Source organism: Saccoglossus kowalevskii, chromosome 12, assembly GCF_978046115.1.
Source record: "Saccoglossus kowalevskii chromosome 12, keSacKowa6.1, whole genome shotgun sequence".
NCBI lineage: Eukaryota > Metazoa > Hemichordata > Enteropneusta > Harrimaniidae > Saccoglossus > Saccoglossus kowalevskii.
In genome coordinates, this window is record NC_140652.1 from 21,528,770 (window position 1) to 21,549,905 (window position 21,136).

The window sequence follows — 21,136 nt, forward strand, 5'->3', positions numbered from 1 at the left end:
AAAATGGGTCACGGACCATTCTATTCTAAAGATAAAATAAGGGGTAGTAGATATTTTATCTTTATGTTACCTGGCATTAAAAATGTCTCCTGTAATTTGAAATATAAATTCTTCAATTTTTCAGTATTTTAAAAATATAGCTATCTGATATACATAAGTGTAAATACACATTAGTGCAATGTTAATTAGGACGATTGACTTCCTCAACCTTATTTGGTAATGGAATCTTCTAAAATGATACGCATGCGTAGAGTTACAACGAAAACGAGGCGGACAGCATTGTCGACCAGAAAAACGAAAATTTGACGAAAATTCCCGAAGACAAAACTATCAATAATTTTTCGCGTTTGGCAGTTAGATTTTTTTCAAAAATAATCTGCGTAAGTTTTCTATCACATCTATAATTTTCTGTGTAACTTTGAATGGACGAAAAACCAGACGATATGGAGACGAACGAAGTGACGGAAGTAGGTGTAATGTCGGAAGGTATCGACATATCCGAAGAGTTGCCGAGCAGTGATGACGGCGTACATGCTGTTTACACCAATACTACAGAGCAGACAGCAACAAGTGACCATGTTTTCACGGCAGCGACACCTGCAATTTTAACGGCTGAGGGTCTTCAGGTAAGATACGATATGCAACTGTGACGACGTTTTGTTCCAGTAAATGGGGTAACACTTCGAGCGTACTGCATTTTCGCGCCCCTGGCGTGTCAGTGCAATGCTACACAACGCTATAGTAGTACGGTCCGTTCAACAGCAGACAGCAATGTTTGCAGTATATCAATTTTCATTTTCCACGTGTTGTGAAATGTTACATTCTTATCTCTGCGTTTTCGATTTTCTGCATTATTATGGAATATTCGTAGAAAAGTTCCCAGTTAAAATTAATTTGCATAAAGCTTAACCTAAATATTTCACGGTGTCATGATAAGTACACGTGATCGTCGCAGGTAAAAACATAAACACTGACATTCCATATCACTGAAATGAACACATTGCAAACAGTTGGTCAAGCTCTTCCTTCTATTGTAGTTCTATTGACAGTTGTGAATAGTGAACATAGGCGAAATCAAGTCGATATTGAGGTCGATCTGATCATCATACACGCTGTAATGATACTAGCTTTTGACACCAAAGTTACATCCAGTTACTAAGTATTGGCGCAGCAAGTTAGCAAACATGGATCATTAATTCGCCAAACACTTTGAGGACCTACTATTTGAATGTTATTCATTATTTTGTCACAATTGAATGCTAGATATACCTAAAAAAAAAAAAACAGTGTCTAAAATAAGTTTATGTGGTACTACAGGAGTGAAAAATATAACAAATTGTTTGCAAGGGTCAATTCTGCTTTGTTAAAACCAAAGATGTTGGCAAATTAGTGAGCAACTTGCTATCCAATACTTCTGAGACTTGCCTTAAAAAAACTAATTGAATTGATTGTTTACTGTGGCTATCAATACACCAGAAATATTTCTTTTTTAAAAAAAAAAACATTTACACATCACCCAAAGGAATGGAAACAGTTACAACTACTATAGAAAAAAAACGCACCTCTATTAAATAAACTTGCAATTTGAAAATGTTTATTTTAACTGATCCAATCCCCATCCAGTATTTCCTTTAGTTTCTTCAGTATAATTTATTAATATCATTCTAGCATCACTCAAATGTATTTGTTTTTTTGTTGATCACTTGATGATGGAGTTGGCTAACAGAGGCAAATGATAAGTCTTGGAATGCCATTTTTAATTACACAAATGTTCTTGGGGATATTAGAAGGACCGCATTCTGCAGGGGTTATGATATACTAGTAGTTTAGGGGTTAGAGTTAAAATGATTAATGTCATATTAAAGTGGTAGCATATATCAAACTTCAACATCTGTTCTGCACCAATGTGAAAAATATATTTACTACGCATCGGGGATGCAAGTTAAAAAAATTCTTAATTTCAAAAACTGGTAGTCCAACATTGTTGGGTAGTTCAACCTCTAGAACAATGTGAAAATTAAAGACATGCATTTATGCTTCTGGGCTTGAAATTTAAAAAAAAAAAAGGTTTTGGAAGGTTGAGTCGCCTCCCAATTTAAAAAGCTGGTAGCCGGACAATATGTTAGCTAGTCCATCAGCAGTCACTACTCCAAAATATGCACACAATTGTGAATACAAAGAAATACAATTTTTATACATGTAACTAAATAATTCACTTTGTGTATAACAATGCATACTTAATTATTTTGGTATATCATCAATGGAAATATATTTTCAAATCTGGTTGCTTTGGGCAAATTATTTTGAGAAATGGTAGCCTTGGTATAACATTTTGTAGTCTCTATTCCATGGCTACTGTTATTTTGAGTCCTCTACATACATACATTTATAACAAGAAATCTGACAATTTTTAACAAGTTTTCTGTTTAACCATTTTTCAGGCAGTTCAAGAACATTTAAAAAGCGCACATGTAGTTACTGTAATTCAAGATAACAACACTGTGGCAACAGTCTCATTAGATGCATTAAAAGCTCCACAGACACCCCAAACACCAGCTACACCTGCAACACCAGCCACACCACATTCTGGTAAAGATAAACCTTCTAAATATAACTGGGACGATAGTGTGCATTTACCAGTGCTTCCTGTCAGATGCAAGAATCAAAGCGCAGAACTTCACAAAGTAAAACTTGGCTCTGGTAAGTATATACCGTACTTATCCGGGTAAGAGCCCATGCCTGGGCAAACGCCCACCCCCTACTTTTGACACAATAAAGAAGTTGAGGTCGTATCCGGGCACACGCCCAGGGGGTCTTTTTCTACACAAAAAAAAAATATTTTCTATTTGTTGAATGTGGTTGTATTAACAGTTGACTTTCTTGACGTCTGTCGTGATACTTGAACATGAACGCAAAATAGCTGTGACAGCTTTCTGCCTTCAGGGCAGCGCGTTCACCGCTGATTTTTTTCAGAATCATAACAGTGAAGCAAGTCTATAAAAATATATATTAAAGCAGAAACAGTAGTTCTATTTTTGAAATATGTCATGGTCTGTTTGGTTTGTGCTTCCTTAAAAATGATTCAAGCAAATCGTACAAGGAGAGCCGCTAAGCAAGTGTCGCACTCGTTCGGCTTTTGCGTTGTCGACAATGAAACCAGTGTTTAAACCTGGGAGAGTGGTTGAAATCACGTTATTTTGGCTTTATAAAATTTTTTGTAGCAGCTTGCGAATCCATAACTGGGCCAGCAATTTTGCAATGTCACGCCGAAGACTGTCAACTTTTTTACCATCTTTCATCACCACTATTGCATTTCTGTCATGAAAACTATTCTTCTGTCATTTGATATAAAAATAAAACTTCCTATTTCAAGTCCACCGCGATATCCATATAGTGAGACATGATTCCAACCGCCGGAACTTGCTGAATGATAACTTTCACCGTGATTGATAACCGTCGAGTCTGATAAGAAAGTAGTGTCACGATTTGACCTTTATGATGAAATACTTAGTGATGTCATTCTTAGCCAATCAGTAAAGCAGATGCATAAAGGTCAAAGATGATTGCCAGACTGTAAACAAAAGCGTTGTGTGCCATCGCAGCAGAGCGACCCCATTTTTCTTGTCTCTTTATTATGATTAGACATAAATGAAAAGTGCCAAGCTGACAGACTGCGAAATCCGTGGATTAGAAGTGCTAAGTCCAAATTGTGTGGGACGATATTGACGAACTTCAGGAATAAGTTGTAGGGATTTTGTTCGACGGCTACAGTGAACGCCGACTTGGACTTTGAGGGTTTTGAGTTTGACGAAGATGGCAATGAACGTACAAATAAAGATCTGAGAAGTTTTTTCAAACAGCTATGAATTTTTATAATTTGTAAATTATTATTGATCTTGTATGACGGTTGATTCTTAATTTGTCAAGACCGGAAATCATTTTACGCAGTTTAACCCCTGACATTTTAATTCCTTTTGAGTTCACGCGTATTGGGCGTGTTTGTCGGCCGGAAAATCCTAATTCAAATGGTTCCTCACTGTCTATTTTTATTATTTCTGGTTTATTTGTCACATTATAAGCAATACATTAGTTTTTTTTTAACTTCTAGTGTTGCATATTGTTCATTTATTTCTGTTGCATGTTTTCATTTACCGTTCTATTCCCTGCCACAGTTTGATCTGCGTGTTGTCAATTTTTGCGAATTTTTGTTTTTTTTGCCGAGGATCTCCTGGCAAACGCCCACCCCTTCTTTTTGGCAAATTTCCATGTTCAGGACCCTGGGCTTATACCCGGATAAATACGGCATACCCTTCCTCAGCCTTGTATTATTCCATAACACTTAACTGATAAAATACCATTAAACATCACATCCTGATTACAAACCGCATCCCTAATTAAGAGTTCTGACTAACAGTGTGTATGACAACAATTTAAAAATCACAAACGTTTTCGTTACAATCTGTACCCATAGTTCATCAGACTCATTGTGACTCAAGAGCATGGTTTTAGATGCTGAATAAATGCATTTTCTTTTGTTTTGGTAATCAGTCATAAAGCATTCTCCTTTTACTTCACATTGATCGCATAGGCTTTAAAAAGTGTCTTAGGTAGTCAAACAAGTCTAATTTTCTAGTAGTGCATTTGCGTCTCTGCCTGAAGGTGCCCTGAGTCGCCTCAAGCCTTCCCAGTTTCCATTCGACTGCTATCCCAACTCAGGGTAGTTTTTACTCGCCCTGCTTGCAGTGCCGGAGAAGCTGTTGGCGGTGAATGAGACTTGAATCTTCTCCAGGCAACGTCTGAGACTTACAACTCACCACCATTTGGTGTAATTTTTTATACAGTGAATGTGTTCTTGTAAGTGCTTTCTCTTGAGCAATTCCCAATCCCTCCATTTTGTTTTATTTCTTTTGCCATATAGTAGGACAAGTTCTAATTAGGTACATTTAGAGGTGCTTCCAATAAGTTCTACACATAATGATCATCATAGTCAAATCATGCACTGGTTTGTTGAAGAGTATGTTGCTTTGATCCTAACATGTATCCAACACAAATTAATTCACACTTTGCTCATGTATGTACATGTATGTTCATAGAAAATGTCTTCCCTTTATTCATGCAAGCTGTTTTATTATTGTTTTATGTCAGTGCATTAGAGCGTTTACAGAGATTTGCCATGAGACTTATTCTTGGAATTCTACCACCTCTTTCCACTTAAATTAAAATTTTGTTTAAATCATTCAAACCATAAAGTTCGTGCAAATGACAATTGTTTTTTTATGATTTTGTCAGAAAATGTAATTTTAAACGATAATATTACCATAGTTGTCCGGGTAAGCACCCAGGGTCCTGAACATGAAAAATTGCCAGTAAGTAGGGATGCCAGGACATCACCTGCAATAAAAAAAAAAATTTACGAGACGCAGATCGAACTGCTGTAGGGAATAGAATGGCAAATGAAAACATGCAATGGAAATAAATGAACAATATGCATTGATAGAAGTATACCAAAAATAATTTATTGCTTATGAAGTGACAAACGAACCAGAAATAATAAAAATAGACAATGGGGAATCATTTGAACAGGCGTGAACACAAAATGAACTAAAATTTCAGGGTTCAACTGCATAAAATTATTCCCAGTTTTGACAATTACCAGATCAACAGTCATACACAAACAATAATAATTTTTGAATTTACACAGTAAAAATTAAGAAAGTTCATAATATTGTTTGAAAAAACTTTTCAGATCAAACCCCTCAAAGTCCAAATCGGCATCACCATCATTTGAACAGGCGTGAACACAAAATGAACTAAGCTTTCTGTCAGCTTAGCATGGTTAATCACAATAAAGAGACAAGAAAAATGGGGTTGTGTGCAAACGGCTCTGCTCTATCGTCTTTGACCTTTAAGCATCTGCTATACTGATTGGCTAAGAATGACATCATTACTAGTGTTTAGTCATAAGGTCAAGCTATCGGCCTGACATTGCAAAATTGCTGGCCCCAGTTAAGAATTCGCAAGCTGCTATACAAATATTTTATATAGCCAAAACAACATGCTTTCAACCATTTCTCCAGGTACGGGTTGCTACAAATTACAACGTTGGTTTTATTGTCGATGATGCTAGTGCCAAACAAATGTGCGACACTTGCTTCGCGACTCTCGATAAGATTTGCTGGAAAAAATTGATTTTTTTTATTACAAAAGTACAAAAGACCCCCCTGGGCATGGGCACTTACCCGGACAACTACAGTAGAGTCAAACAAATCTGTTTATAGTCATGCATCTGGGTTTTTTTTATGTCATGTAATACTTTCCTTACATTTTCCTTCCTAAAATAAGACATTTTTTAATTTTTAGCTCCGCTCTTGATTTCTGGTAAACAGTGATATTTTGGACTTTTTGTTAAAAACCACAAGTCTGATTACTACAGATGGTTTTCTCTCAAATTTGTTCATTTCATGATGATATCTTCAATTTTCCAATTTTGATGAATATTTTTGGTGAAAAGTGTTATTTTCGACTTGTTGAAAACAGCAAGTCTTATTGCTTTGATACTATATATATCCTTACTACATGTACATGTGTACCTCTCAGATTTGTTCATTTTGTGATGATATCTTCAATTCTCTAATTTTGATGAATATTTTTGACATTTTTGGTGAAAATTGCTTTAATACTATACATATTGTTCATTTTCTAATGATATCTTCAGTTCTTTAATTGAAATGTCCATTGCTAACAGCGAAGCTATCTCAGCTGACAGGTTGCTTGTTTTAAATTCAAATAAAGATTAAATAAAATAAAATAAAATGTTCATACACCAACAAAACCTCAATCCCAATTGAAATGGCATGACCAGTATTTCAGCCATTTTTGAAAACTATTTTTTGAGATAAAAAAAACTGTCATTTTAAACCCTCAATGGAATGGACTCAAAGTGGAAATATATCACAGGTATATATGATCCTTAAAGGTTGTTTTTTTTTATCCTGTTTCATCCAAATTGTATGAGCTTTGTAACGGATAGACATTTTAATCTTCGAATGACGACACAATTCACATCATAGTTGCCCAAAGCTATTTTTTGTATCTGAGGAAGACTTCTCGTTAATCTCCAAAACAGATCAATTATTCATCTGTACATATATATTTTAGTTTGACCCCGAAAATCAATTGCAGTGCGAGTATTCTGACGTATAACAACATTCTTCCAAAGAATATGTCCTGAAACACCACTGCTACATATATTTTTGTTATGAAAGAGGCATTGATTTACGGTGGAATACTTTATTTTCCTGGAATTAATTTTGGCTGAAAAGGCTTTTTGAGCGTTTTGTATGGAATTTATTTTCACTCATTTTTGATGAGTTTAATGTGAAATATAGGAAAAAAAGTATATTCGCTGGATTTTATTCACACAGAATCATCCCTTCAGCGAAAATAAATTCCAAGCGAAAATAAAGTATTCTACAGCAAGCATAATATGTATAGGGCTTAAATATTCTCTGGGTTTTATTTTTTTTGCCGATAGCTAAATGCAGGGCTTTTTCTAGAAAGAAAATGTTAGGAGGGAGCACACCTTTGTTACCATTGGTAACTGATCATAGACCACTTTCTCGAAAGTTGAAGATACGGCGTTTTGCATGCACACGCATGTTGTTTTGGGGTGTAATGTAAACTTGCACATTTGATATTATGTTTCTGGGTATACCAATCGATGTAACAAAACTTCTATGGACTATCAGCAAACTGACTTGTGTTTATTTTCCGTCATGACAAAGCATCTTTAGTATTTTTGCGCCCAAGTTTTGCTACTTCCAAGAAAGTGGTCTATAATCTACTGACTGTTCAAAGTTCTGTAAGAGGGCGCAAGCCTGGGGTATGAGGGCGCTGTGCCACTGTTCCCTTCTTTGGAAGAACCCCTGTAAATGTTTTTTTTTTTTTTTTTTCACAAAGCAGTGAATTTAAAACCTGGTGAATATTTCTCCTACTGCACTCAAAAGGCTATGGTGAAACTGCAATAGACTTGAATATCTTGAATATATCAATATTTGTAGGTGGCCGAGGTCGCTGCGTGAAAATGGCTGACCAGTGGTATACTCCATCAGAATTTGAAGCTCTTTGCGGGCGAGGGAACAGTAAAGACTGGAAGCGCAGTATCCGCTATGGCGGTAGAACATTACAGTGCTTAATTGAAGAAGGTATTTTACAACCCCATGCCACATCATGTACCTGCGCGGCATGCTGTGATGATGAAGCAGTGGTAAGCACGTCTGTGAGTTCATGAAATTACTTGTTTCCTGCTTATTTGCATCAAGGTGAAATTCTGTGTTTAAAATTGAAAACTGACATTCTTGCTGTGCATTCTGTAATGATTAGCCTTGAATTTACTTTAATATTGTGGTGGTTTGTTTAAAAATTAAATATTTGTCTGCGCTATTGATAGACTGTAAATGCATTCATTTTCACTAGATTTTAATTTCGCTATTTTTGTGAAATCTGTGAAACAAAATCCATGTAAATGTATAAAATTACAATAGTACTCATTGTTTTCACTGGCCAGTTCTTGAAATCTGTGCATTAAATTCAGTATATATATTACCACTATAGGTTTCAGGGCTGTAAAATACACAGACCACACATCAAGTCAGATCAAATACTGTACAGCGCTAAATTTTCTTTGCTAGGAACTTTTGCGATATGATTTCATAAAATTCGTGAAGACAAAAGTACGACAAAATTAGTGATACTTTGTCGTAAAACCCCAGAGATACTTTCATTGCTACAAAATTTCATGCGAATTGATTTCAAAAGTTTCATATGTCACCCTGCCCTAGAAGAGGAGTGCTTGTATGAAGCAAAATCAGACACGAGTGCATCAAGGCAAATTAAACTAAAATATTTTTAAATGTATTATATGATGAATGCTATGTAGTCTAAATTCAAAGTTTATTCTAGTTTTCTAAATTTTAAGTTGATTTTTTGAATATGAAAAACTATTATAGAATTATGTGAATGAGTCAAGATATATGCGTTTGACTTTATAATACTATATTTCAACTAAAAAACTGTCTGAATGAACTGAGAACGATTTCGCAACTTTGCTCGCAGTCCCTCTCTGGACAAGTCTAGAAAAAGCAGTTTAAGATGTTTTCAGATCTGAGCAATTCTCTCTGTTTTGAAAAAAAGTATGTGGACACATTATGTATGTGGCTGCATAGATGATTTAGGGAAAATAATTCCAAGATCACCCACCATCATTTGCAACTTAAAAAGTTAGTGAAATCCTTTTTAACAAGATGCACAGGCTGAGTTTTTCCATGTTTTATGGGCTTCATTAAATAAGCTGGCTGCAATAGCTTGATTTTTATAATATTTAGTTCATATTTTCCATGTATGCATGCAAGCAGGGCTTGAACTTCAATATCGAATGGCACCCCAAAATAGGAATAATATAAGCAAAATTATCGAAAGGCACCAATGCAAACTCTTTTGGCAACAAGGCTGTTGTATTTGATGATTCAGTGAAGTTCAAGCCCTGCACGAACTAACATCATTGTTTCAGTGACTGCTTATTTAATTATTTTTTGTTAATAAGACGTGAAGAAATGATAAAATTTCATGCATTCATTGTAAGTTGTACACAAAAGTTAATGTCAGTTTGAGATTTTAAACATAGTATTTGACCAACACATTTTTAACAGAATTACGCTTCTTGCTACAACACACAAGCAGAAATCAAAATTATTTTTATTTCTCCAGGAAAAACTTACCTATTTAGTTATCCTGTAATTGAGAATACAAAAGACTATTATATTTGTTTCAATATGTTGACACAGGTACATGTACCTGTTTTAAAGATGCACTCTGAAATCCTTCCCATTAGTTTTGCTTTATTGGGATCATGAGACTCATATATGATATACTGAAATACTATTGCATTTTGTCAATCCATCACATCAGGATACTATTTAAAAATGTTAGCAAATTAAATTTGAATAAAACAAATCAAACAGAAAACTGAAATGATAGTTAAATCTTTGAATTCACTGAAAATCTTTCCAGTAATGCATGCAGTGTTCTATTCAACTTGTCATTTTCTAAATCTAAATGTTGTACACAATATTGTTCCAATACATGTTGATTTTTTAAAAAATCAGACTAACTTGGCAATTTAAAAAAAATGAGGCCTTGTATAATTAGAACAAGTTTAGAATATATTTCCCAAATACTTGAAATTTAGACTAGTAGTCCCAAGATGGCAATAAAACCCAAGAAATGATTGTGCAACTTTAAAATACATGTACTCTGTTTTACTGGCGATAAATAAGCTGAAAAAAAAGGAAAATTGAGAATTTTGTCATCTATTATTCCTCGTACATGTAGCAATGTTATTGTTTAGAAGCTAACCCATAGTTTTGAGTTCTGCAATACTGAAAAAACAACAAAATACATATTGCAATTTTATTGGTCGCATTTACTCAACCCATGATAATGCTTTGCATTGTAATGTGTTTTTAAGTTGCATTTCTACTTTTTGTTATATCCAGAATACCTCTTGCGGATTATTGTGACTATATAAAAACTGATAAAATCGGTCGCTATGGTAACAAATACTGAAAAATCAGAACACTGAAGCTAAGATGTACTTAACAATTTGATTTCCGGATTTTGTTGGATAAGATTATTCATGAACTGTGCGAAAATCATGTTGTTTACAAGAGTCAGTGAGAGGTATTCTACAGATCATACAAAGTTGGGATGCAACTTTAGAAAGCTTCTCAGTTATCAATGATATATTGAGTAATTCCCGTACTAATGTTGAGAAAACCACCACTGGAGGGCCATTATTACTCTAGAGGGTACTATTTATGCTTGATTCCTTTGCACATTCATCACATCCACCTTTGCCAAATTGGCATTTATTTTTCAGAATACATGTAATCAAGTAGGAGTGCAAACTTACCATCATGTGCGTATTTTTCATTTTTTGAGATACACTAGATCTAAGATCATTTGCAGGGTTTCAACAATATGCCAAATGCAATTTTATGAAAATACATGTATTATAATGGATATGCAGTTCAAATCACTCGTTGTGGGTAACCAACTCGTGGTTTTCTCTCATGGCAGTTATTTCAGTCACTTCATGTTTTTGTGGACTCGTATCTAAAAGACATTGATTGCATGTGCACACGTAATGTGCTGCAGTTTCCATCCGAAGTAATCTTTTACATTTGGTTAACTCGCCATAAGTATTAGACAATTTCACGTTGGGTATTTTTAATTTACTATACTTCTAATGCTAGCCTCAAGCTATAGGGGTAGAGGTAACAATTGTGTGAACCTTTTAAAACAATCGTTTCAATTTAACTGTCCCACCGAACTTTTCGCACAAAAATGAGTGCTTAACTAAATATTTGGTTGTATTTGTTATTTTAATTACAAAAAATGACAGCAGATTGACCAGATAGATTGGTTATGATTCTGCCCGATAATTGTCAACTTATTCTGCATAGACCAACTGGCATACCTTGTTTGATTTGTGCATGTAGGGAAATGTTGTCTACGTAGGCCTCATACTCTTGACCTCTGGCTGCCTATACGCTTGTGAAAACCCTGCTTTTGTGGTAAAAGGTGAAATATGTATGGGTGTCCAAAAATGCTGCCCGCTACTCTAACATACCCTTAAATGTAACACTGCTCATGTTTGCAGAAGTACTGCTACTTGTCAATTTCTATTTGCTGTCAATTTCTTTGAAGGAGTCATTGGTTGCTTTGTGTCGCTGAAATGGCAGATGCCAATCCCAGTTTTTATACAACCTGGCTTCCAACATTATACCAAAGTAGTAGTACCGTTATTTGTTAATAAATTGAAATGTCAACACATAATATTCACAAAACTAGTTGCCCTCAGCGAACAACAGAAAAATATGAAATATCGGGTCGCGTACTTTTTTTTTTTTTTTTTTTTTGATAGGCCCAAATATTAAAAACTCACCATTCCTCTAAAAATTAACGATCCCGGACCGTTGTTTGATCCCCAGGGTCCCCGGGGGGTTAAGTAGCGACTTTGAACCTCGGGTTGATCTATATTTCTCTGAATACTATGAAGTCAATATACCTCGGCTAGTTGCGATACCCTTAGTTTTCACTAGTTTAAAAAAAAAAAATTCAAATTTTCCGACTTGAGGGAAACATAAGGTGTTTTTTTTTGGCCTAATTTCCCAGTAAGGATCTTTCTGACAGTTGGCCTCTAACAATCGCTCCTTCTAAAATGAGCCAATGTATGGTAGCTAACAATATTAAACACTGTGCTGGCTTACTAAACAACTTCAAAGTTTCACTGAGGGTAGGATTTCCTACTGGCAAATTTGACTCAACTAAACCTAGATGTTTGAAGTAGTAGGTTGCTAAGGCTTTTCAGACACCCACTCATATTCTTCAGTGTTTTAATTTCATTCTTTATTTATAATTTAATTCATACAATTTTTCTTAGTTTTACAAACACAATTTTGATCCTCCAATCTTTCTATTATTTTGTAACCTATTGTTTCCATGGCAACACATGGATTTTTTCTTTAACAGTTAACCATGATGCATTTTATCAACCTAAATTTGTCAGTTATATAATTGATTTTCCATTGCCAGTATTCTTGAGTATATACAGGACTCTAAGTTCCTCAGAGTGCAGTGTTTGCAACTAATGTCAAAAGATTTGTGGCTTACAGGACCTGCAGGCTGAAAAAAATGTTGTCCTTTTTGAATGTTGTTGGCCTAAAGGCAAAATATATGAACAAGAAAAATGCATGCTTATTAATATAAAGTTTGTCGCCATAAATGTTTGGCAGATTAAACATTTTAGCTTCTATCATTTTTACTGTCGGGGTGCAGGCTTGCAGTGCCAGTATGTTTTTAAACTTGTCGGCTTTACCGTAAAGTATAGGCCTTGTATCCATTAGACCGCCTTAGCTTCAAACACTACACAAGTGCTATATTGCTTGCCCCACTTTTTAATAATTCTTTGAAATTTTGAAAAACTTGTATATAATGAGTTTAGTTTCTTGTTTCAAGTACTGTTTTTAACAAGTTAATCCAAAATGCATCATGGTTAATTGGAACAAGAATCTCCTCTCTCCTTCTCTTTGAGATGATTTTTTGAATTATTAATAACGAATGTTGTTTTATTGTAGTCGGGTCCTGTGAGGTTGTTTGTGCCTTATAAAAGAAGGAAACGAGGAGAGAGCGAAAGTGGTGGTCCTACTCCACCAAGGAAGACTGCTAGAAGTGCCTCTGTGAAATCAAAAGAAAGTAAGAAATCTGTCAATTAAATTAATTGGAATGGGGTCATCCAAAAAAACGTGTTTTAAGGGTGAGCTTAAGATCCTTAGGAGAAATATGTATGTCGTTGCCTTCATGATCAGACAAAAAGGTGTATATTGTTGCTGTCTTCATGGAATGTATGTTAAGACATGGTTACATGTACAGTACAGGCACAGTGTAACGAAAGTGTTAACCAACAAGCAAACTTTCCCTTTTCATTAAAAGTTATAATTTGTGAAATGTGTGTATCATTGTTATCAATGATTTCAACTCATTCTTATAATTAATGTTACCGTAAAATCTATATTAAAAGCTACATCTTTAATAGAAGCCGCACACATTCTTTTTGAACAATTGAGACTCAAAAACTCAACATTTCTCATATGTGTAGATGCTCTAATTGAAGCCGCATCCCTTCTGTTGCTTTGTACCATTTTAATAGAAGCAGCGGCTTTTAATACAGATTTTACAATACTAATTTCAAATTAATTCATGTAGAATAACGCTGCTCAGTTTACATGTAAGATTGTGAAAATGCTGACAGGTCCATGTTTATCCAGAAGTCCAAATCAGAGTCTTAGTTATGTTCAAAGTAACTATAATAATAACAATTTTAGCCATACAAAAATTACTATTTATTTTTGCCCTGTGTTGTAACAAAGAATTGCAGTGTGATTGTCCAGCACTAACCCAGACTACGCTGACATGTAATTATGCCCTTTGTATAGTAAAACTGTGTGGCCAAATGAAGACATTCTCAGATGCAGTATATCTCTATTGTATTTTTAGGATCATTCAGTGTTGAAGAACGAAATGGTGAGATTACAGTAACAGAAACCACCACCGTACTACCTCCAATGGCTCCATCCCCTCCTAAACCATCAGAAACAGATCAGTCATGGTGGCATCTAGAAGAGGTATTTTATATATTCAATTATTTACAGCACCAAACAAAAACATGGACTAAGTGGGTCCGCTTGGTAGTTCACACCTATCTCAGATGTGTCTGGATGGATCATGTTCAAACTTTCATAATATTTCGTAATCCAATTCAAGATTGCTGAATGGCGGCCATTTCAAAGCTAAAAAAAGCGCAAAATCCAGTATTTAAGATTCCTTAATCCAATCTTGGTTGTTGGACAGATTTTGTTCAAACATGACACGTACGTTTGACCATTGCTATCATCAGACATCAAATTATTTAATTTTTTGTTATTATTTAGTTACCACATCATCTTCTTACTCAACTGATATCTAATGATAAGCACACTGCGAATGGATTTATTCTCAAATATACAGTTTCCTGATGAAACAAAAACTGACCAACAGAAATTTACATACTTAATGAAAAATTCTAACACAAATGTAATCAAACTTGTTGGAGAATTTATACACAGCTCGTTCTTAATGAGAAACGAGAAAGATACTTAACAAAAACACTAAAATCTATCATTTATTATTTGCTATAGTTATTTTGTTATTTTGTTTTTTTAATATCTTACTTTTGTTGCTATAAACTGATGGAAACACTGTATTTCTAAGGATGCAATAAATTATCTTTATTATTATTATTATTATTATTATTATTTGGGGCACAAAATTTAAACGTGAACATGACATTTTGTTCAATAATCCCTTTGATTGTTTTTTTGTTGATTAAAATATTGTCATATATAAGCACATCTCCATTAAATTGCAAATTGTAATATGCAATATTTTTATGATGAAGAAAATTGTGCTTTATTTGGGATTATTAAGTGAAAACAGTACAGCAAAAGTTTTGACTGACACATAGTGGAGGGCGATGGGACCGTGTAGTGTCTGAATGCATACTTTGCAATATTTTCATAATAATCTGCTATAGCATTGCAATCTGCTTTGTGAGTGAGCCCAGAACTAAACAAGCTGACAAAGATCTCATTGTGAACTTAATTTTCAAACATGTCGGCCACCTTTGAAGTATTGAATGAATGTTCCATATTTTGACTTTGCATTCCTAATATGATATGATGCAGACAACCCATGCTATTTGACGAAATTATGACGTGCTGTAATGTATGGGGATATGTTGACAGTTATGTAATCTGACCAGTGTGAACTTATTTGTGTACATTTCTTTCACTACTATAGATGGCAAATTCTTTATTACAACAAGCACAGCAGTTAAAATCCATGGTTGAACAAGCTAAAAACCAATCACTAGCAGCTAAAGATTCAGCAGTCGCACAAACTAAGTTACAGTATGAAACGGAAAAAAAAGAGGCAAGTATAACTATCACCAGTCTGCACTTCAAGTTATTGATGCACAGATTTTATGTCATGCAACTATCGTAGGTAGTTATGTTTATTCGTTGACACATCAGCGACAGTATGACATGTTATTGATGCACAGATTTTATGTCATGCAACTAGTTATGTTTATTTGCTGGCACACCAGCGACACAACAGAAAACCATGCATTGATATACTGTAAAATACTTTATTGTAGCTAGAATTAATTTTCACTGAAAAGACTATTTGGTTGTTTTGTATGCTATTTATTTGCACTGATTTTTGATGAGTTAAATGTAAAATATATAAAAAAAGTATATTTGCTGGATTTTATTTTCACTGAGTCATCACTTCACAGCGAAATTAGTGAAAATAATTTCCAAACTAAAATAAAGTATTTTACAGTAGTTAACATCATATTATAATTATGCAATTTGGTAATTTTCATTTAATATACCAATTAAGCGTAAAATACAATAGTAAATCTTCCAAATGAACATTGAATACAATAGCATTTTAGCTGCATACTATGTTAGCCCATGTCAAAGATCTGGACCAGGTCTTAAAAACTGGCTAGATTTAATCAATGCTGTCTTGGCCCTTGCTAAGCGTTAGCACAGTCTGAAGTATTTTATCTCTGGTTTATTCAAATTCCATTCTTGTTTTTGACTCCCATGCGTGAAGCACACAATGGGAGTCTTTGCAGTTAGTGTGTGTGTATGTGTGTTCGGCTGTTCTACTGCTATCTCAAGAACCATACATCGGTTTTTGATGAAACTTGGTGCGCAGATGCTCTGGGCCAATGTGCAGATTTGATAAGTTTTTGGTAAAAATCTGCACATATTAATTACCTAATTTGCATGATAATTAGCTAATTTTTAACTGTTCCATGACTGTTCCACTGATATCTAAAGAACCACTCATTGGATTTTGATGAAACTTGGTACATAGATGCTCTGAACTAATGCGCAGATGTGTTTAGTTTTGGGTAAAAATCTGTGGATATTAATTACCTAATTTGCATAATTAGTCAATTTTCGTTTTTTTTTTCACTGATATCTCAAGTAGTAAACATAACATTTCAATGAAACTCGGTACATAGATGTCATAGGACACTGCACAGACCTGATAGTTTCAGGGTAATATCTGTACATATTAATTACCTAATTTGCATAATTAATTAATTGTCAGCTTTTGATATTTTAAGTAGTAAGCGTTACATTTCAATGAAACTTGGTACATAGATACTCAAAGACTATGCAGAGACCCAATTAGTTTTTGGTAAATACTTGTGCATATTAATCACCTAATTTGCATAATTAACCATTTTTCAACTTTCACCCTGATATCTCAAGTACTAATCATCACATTCAAATGAAACGTTGTACTTGGATGTTGTAGGACAATAGACAGACCTAATTAATTGTAGGTTAAAATCTGTACATATTTATTACCTAACCAATTTTAGGCTATCACACTGATATCTAAAGTACAAATTATTCCATTTCAATGAAACTTAGTACAAAGATGCTCTGTACAATGTACAAACCTGATTATTTTAGAGTTAATATCTGTTAATATTAATTACCTAATTAGCATTATAATTCATAATTTTGTGGTTCTAATCACATTTCAATGAAACATGGTACATAGATGATTTGTTACATTGCGCAGACCTCATAAGTTTTTAATACACTCAAATCTGATTTGCATAATTAGTTTTCAGCTTTTCCATAGAAATATTTTTAATGTGTCTCTAATACTCTTAGCACGTGGAGTTCTTTCTCAGCTTTATTTGATTCTTAATTATGTTTATACTCACTAAAATAAACAACGGCAGCATCTTTGTTGATTTTAAACTTACAGAAGCCCCTTCCTACATCAACACCATACATAGTAGCCCATGGAGCCGATGGTGTGCCTTTAGTATTGACAATTTCCTCAAATTTTTATTGTAAAATGTAATTATTGTATGAATTTCTCTGCTTGCAGGCATTAACACAGGCCCGTATAGAGGCTCAAATGCAGCTATCAAGGGCATTAATGGAGGCAAGGGCTGAGAAAGATACTGCTGTGGCCCAAGCATTAGCTCAAGCAAGAGCAGATAAACTGGAAGCTGTAGAGCAAGCAAAATCAGAGCAACTTATAAAAGTAAGTGACGTTGTTTATTTAGTCTTGTTAGGGTTATACTGATCATGAATGGTACTAACGGAAGGAGCCAAGACGCTATTGTTTTAGCTTTACCCTTTGATCGTTTGTCAATGTTTGTTCACAAACATTAGTTCTTGTTAGCTCTTAGCACCTTCGTACAATGGGTTACGCTAATCTTGAGCATTCGGTAATATTCGGAGCATGTTCGAAAGCGATAGACGAACCTCGCATGTACAATACTGAAAATGGCGTCTAGTTTGAATGCTGTTGTTTCTGGAGATCTTGGCGAACTTTAATGACAAATTGACAGATATAACATCGATTGGAGAAGAACTGAAGAACTATAGTGAATCTTTGTATTTGTAATGGTGACAATAATGATTGCATTATTCAATGGTACCATTGTCAGTGCGTGGGTTTGACGCCCGAAACTATCAAAATTTTTGACCACCAGGCATCAGCGAACACCACCAGAAAAGATAATATCAAAAGAAGAGCATGCCAAGAAACTTTTCTTAAGAATTTTTTTCGAAATATTGTTCTTGTTACAGTTGCTAATAATTAAAACATGTGAAATCTGTGAAGTCAAACGTTCATCTGTTGAATTTCCGGTTGTGTGTATTTTGACCTTTCACACCTAAACAAACCCAGTGCGCATGTGTGATGACCGTAGTTTCATAATGTGCATATATTTTATGGTCGTATTTAAAATCGGCGGGGTTGTATCATATTCCGCTAACTCACTACTTGTGCCTGTGAAGCTTAAGTACCAGTAGCCACTTCAGAGGCGTCGTGACTCCTTCCATTAGTACCTTCCATGTACTGATGGACAGATTTGCACTGACCTCTGATCACAATACTTTGTGTTATTCTCATAAGGGTCAACTATTTATAATCATTATATAGGTGGAAGATTTTGAAACCCAAACTACGTTACTTTGCTGTAACTTTTCAGTGATTTGTTTGATTCACCAAAAAGTTTATCTTAGCAAAATAGGGGTCTTGAGACGCAATATTTCCCTGTCAAAGATTGGCCTTTCAATGTGAGCTACGAAATAAAGAAATTCAAGTTTAAAATTAAATCGTTTGATTTCTGCGGCAGACGTTTGGTACACGTCAGGATCTTGCAGTTGACCAGAAATATAGCAAAATGCAAACTTTGTGAAACTTTTATTTATGAAACATCTTGATCTTTATCTTAATAACATGTTTCCCCTCTTTCTCTGCAGACATGTGTAAACTGTGGACGCGAAGCATTGAGTGAGTGTACTGGTTGTCATCGTGTGAGCTATTGCAGTAGTTTCTGTCAACGCAAAGATTGGGCCACACACCAGAATTCATGTGGGCAGAATGCGGCACTTCTTGGTGAATCTCCCACACTTACAACAACCATTACAGTATCAGAACCAACGGAACCACCAGAAGAAGTTGTAGAAGATTCAGATAGAGAGAGAGATTAGAAAAAGTATTTCAAAACACTGATATAACTATTTAAATAGTAATCTGTGGATATACTGGTCTTGTGTGGAAAGACACTTTGCTGCTGTTGGTGAAATATTGGTGATTTGATCACTATGATAGGTGATGACGGACTCGCAACAACACTGATGAAGTACTTGGCATTTTGTCAAAAAATGTACAAAGCCATTATTTACAATTCAAATGATTTGTATTTTCAAATTGACATAATATCATCCATTACTTGTGCTGCTTCCATGCAATTTGCCAGACAAAGTCACTTAATACATTTTTTGTAAACTGGCATAATACGCCATCAAGAGAAAAAATTACACAAATGGTGATTTCTGTAATAGTTAATTTTCCATTCACTATGAGGTCGTGCTTTAAACGTTAAATCAAACATACAAAATAAAACAAAGGTCATTGCCATGGAGTCCTTATTTAGTTCCATGCTTGCTCAAAACAATCATCATCATAAATAATTGTGGTACTATAAAATATTTTATTTTCCGTTGGAATTAATTTTCACTGAAGGAATGATTCAGTGAAAGTAAAATCCAGTGAATATACCTTTTTTCCTGTATTTTACATTCAACTAGTCAAAAATCAGTGAAAATAAATTCCATACGAAACACTAAGTCTTTTCAGCGAAAATTAATTACAGCTAAAATAAAGTATTTTACAGTATATAATTTGAATAACCGACACAAAGTAGTTATCATTAATGTTTGACATAAATGGGTAGGCAATAATGACTTTATGCAATGTAAAAAAAAAAAAAGGCCACAGACAAATTAAAAAAAAAATTTGTGATATGGCTGTGTGGCACAGGTATATACCCACTTGTCCGGTGTCACAATAGACGCAAATACCGGTATATTCGTGACTTGTATGTTACAAAAAAGTCTAGAACTCTGACATGAATAAAAAAAAACATTTTTATAGAGTACAGAATGTTGTCAGACACTAATTATTTCACTGTGCCGATATATTTCGAGAGCTTTTTTTTTTTTTTTAGAGATCTTTGCAATTTATTTATTTCGAGACATTTGACTTTCTAAATTGTCAGGAACGTTGTATATTAAATTCAATCGACTTATTGTTAGGACATTTTGTTTTGGACAACTGGGATGACTGACACGCACGAGTGCATGAGAAGCCATAACCCCCCCCCCCCCACCCCCTGAATGAACCCGCTATTATCATGTTATTACCACCCAATGTCAATCAGGTCCATCACATCCGTCAATGAACTAATATAGGTCAGTACCAACAGCTTGGTTCGTCTTTTCATTACAACTCGTAACTGAATTATAATCCCGCCTCTCAAGACCTAATACACCTCTGTTGCCGCTGAAAAAATAAGAATCGACTCATTGTAACCATGAATGTCTTTGCGTACATTGGAATGTTTACATGATATAAGACAGTGTTTTGTTTAACAGCAATGCATATTCCTTTTATAACGACCAGTGTTATTATTATTATTGTGCATTGAGACCAAGTTGTTTCTATTTCAACATTTCTCACTAAATGCATGGCCAGACCACTTTTGCGGTCAACATTCCCCCTCATACACTCCTCCATCCCATGCCATCTGCACTCGCTCGGGTTGGTTGAGTGTCAATTGACACCCATGAAGTGGACGACCAAACAGCTAACAACATATCATTTATTAGCTCTATAATAACATAAACATACCAAGAGATTGAACAATCAACTCAAGACTAACACCTTGTATTTGCATAAACCTGCGATTGACATGTATTTTCAGCAGTCGCATGTACAAATAAAAATACCTGTCTAGTTTGACAAAGAGGTGATATTTAATTATAATAACGCAAATTGCATCCCGTCCAATTTGCCTTCTAAAATGACCTCTTTTAACATCAGTTCATGGTATAACTAATCTCAACCTGATTGTTTA

General features: G+C 34.6%; 1 protein-coding gene across 2 annotated transcripts; it reads left to right on the forward strand.

Annotated features, from left to right (window-relative positions):
• The first annotated feature begins 288 nt into the window (after positions 1–288).
• On the forward strand, positions 289–20,163 carry LOC102800661 (deformed epidermal autoregulatory factor 1 homolog). Of its 2 annotated transcripts, XM_085506501.1 has the most exons (9): positions 289–626; positions 2,442–2,700; positions 8,061–8,266; positions 10,937–10,975; positions 13,197–13,314; positions 14,116–14,243; positions 15,457–15,588; positions 17,590–17,748; positions 18,978–20,163. In XM_085506501.1, exons 1-9 carry the CDS (start codon positions 423–425, stop codon positions 19,206–19,208), a joined length of 1,476 nt encoding a protein of 491 aa, XP_085362627.1. In that variant the 5' UTR covers positions 289–422; the 3' UTR covers positions 19,209–20,163. The 2 variants fall into 2 exon arrangements, with proteins under 2 accessions (XP_085362627.1, XP_077866384.1); XM_078010258.2 differs by lacking the exon at positions 10,937–10,975 and having other exon boundaries at positions 8,061–8,278.
• The last annotated feature ends 973 nt before the right edge of the window (positions 20,164–21,136 follow it).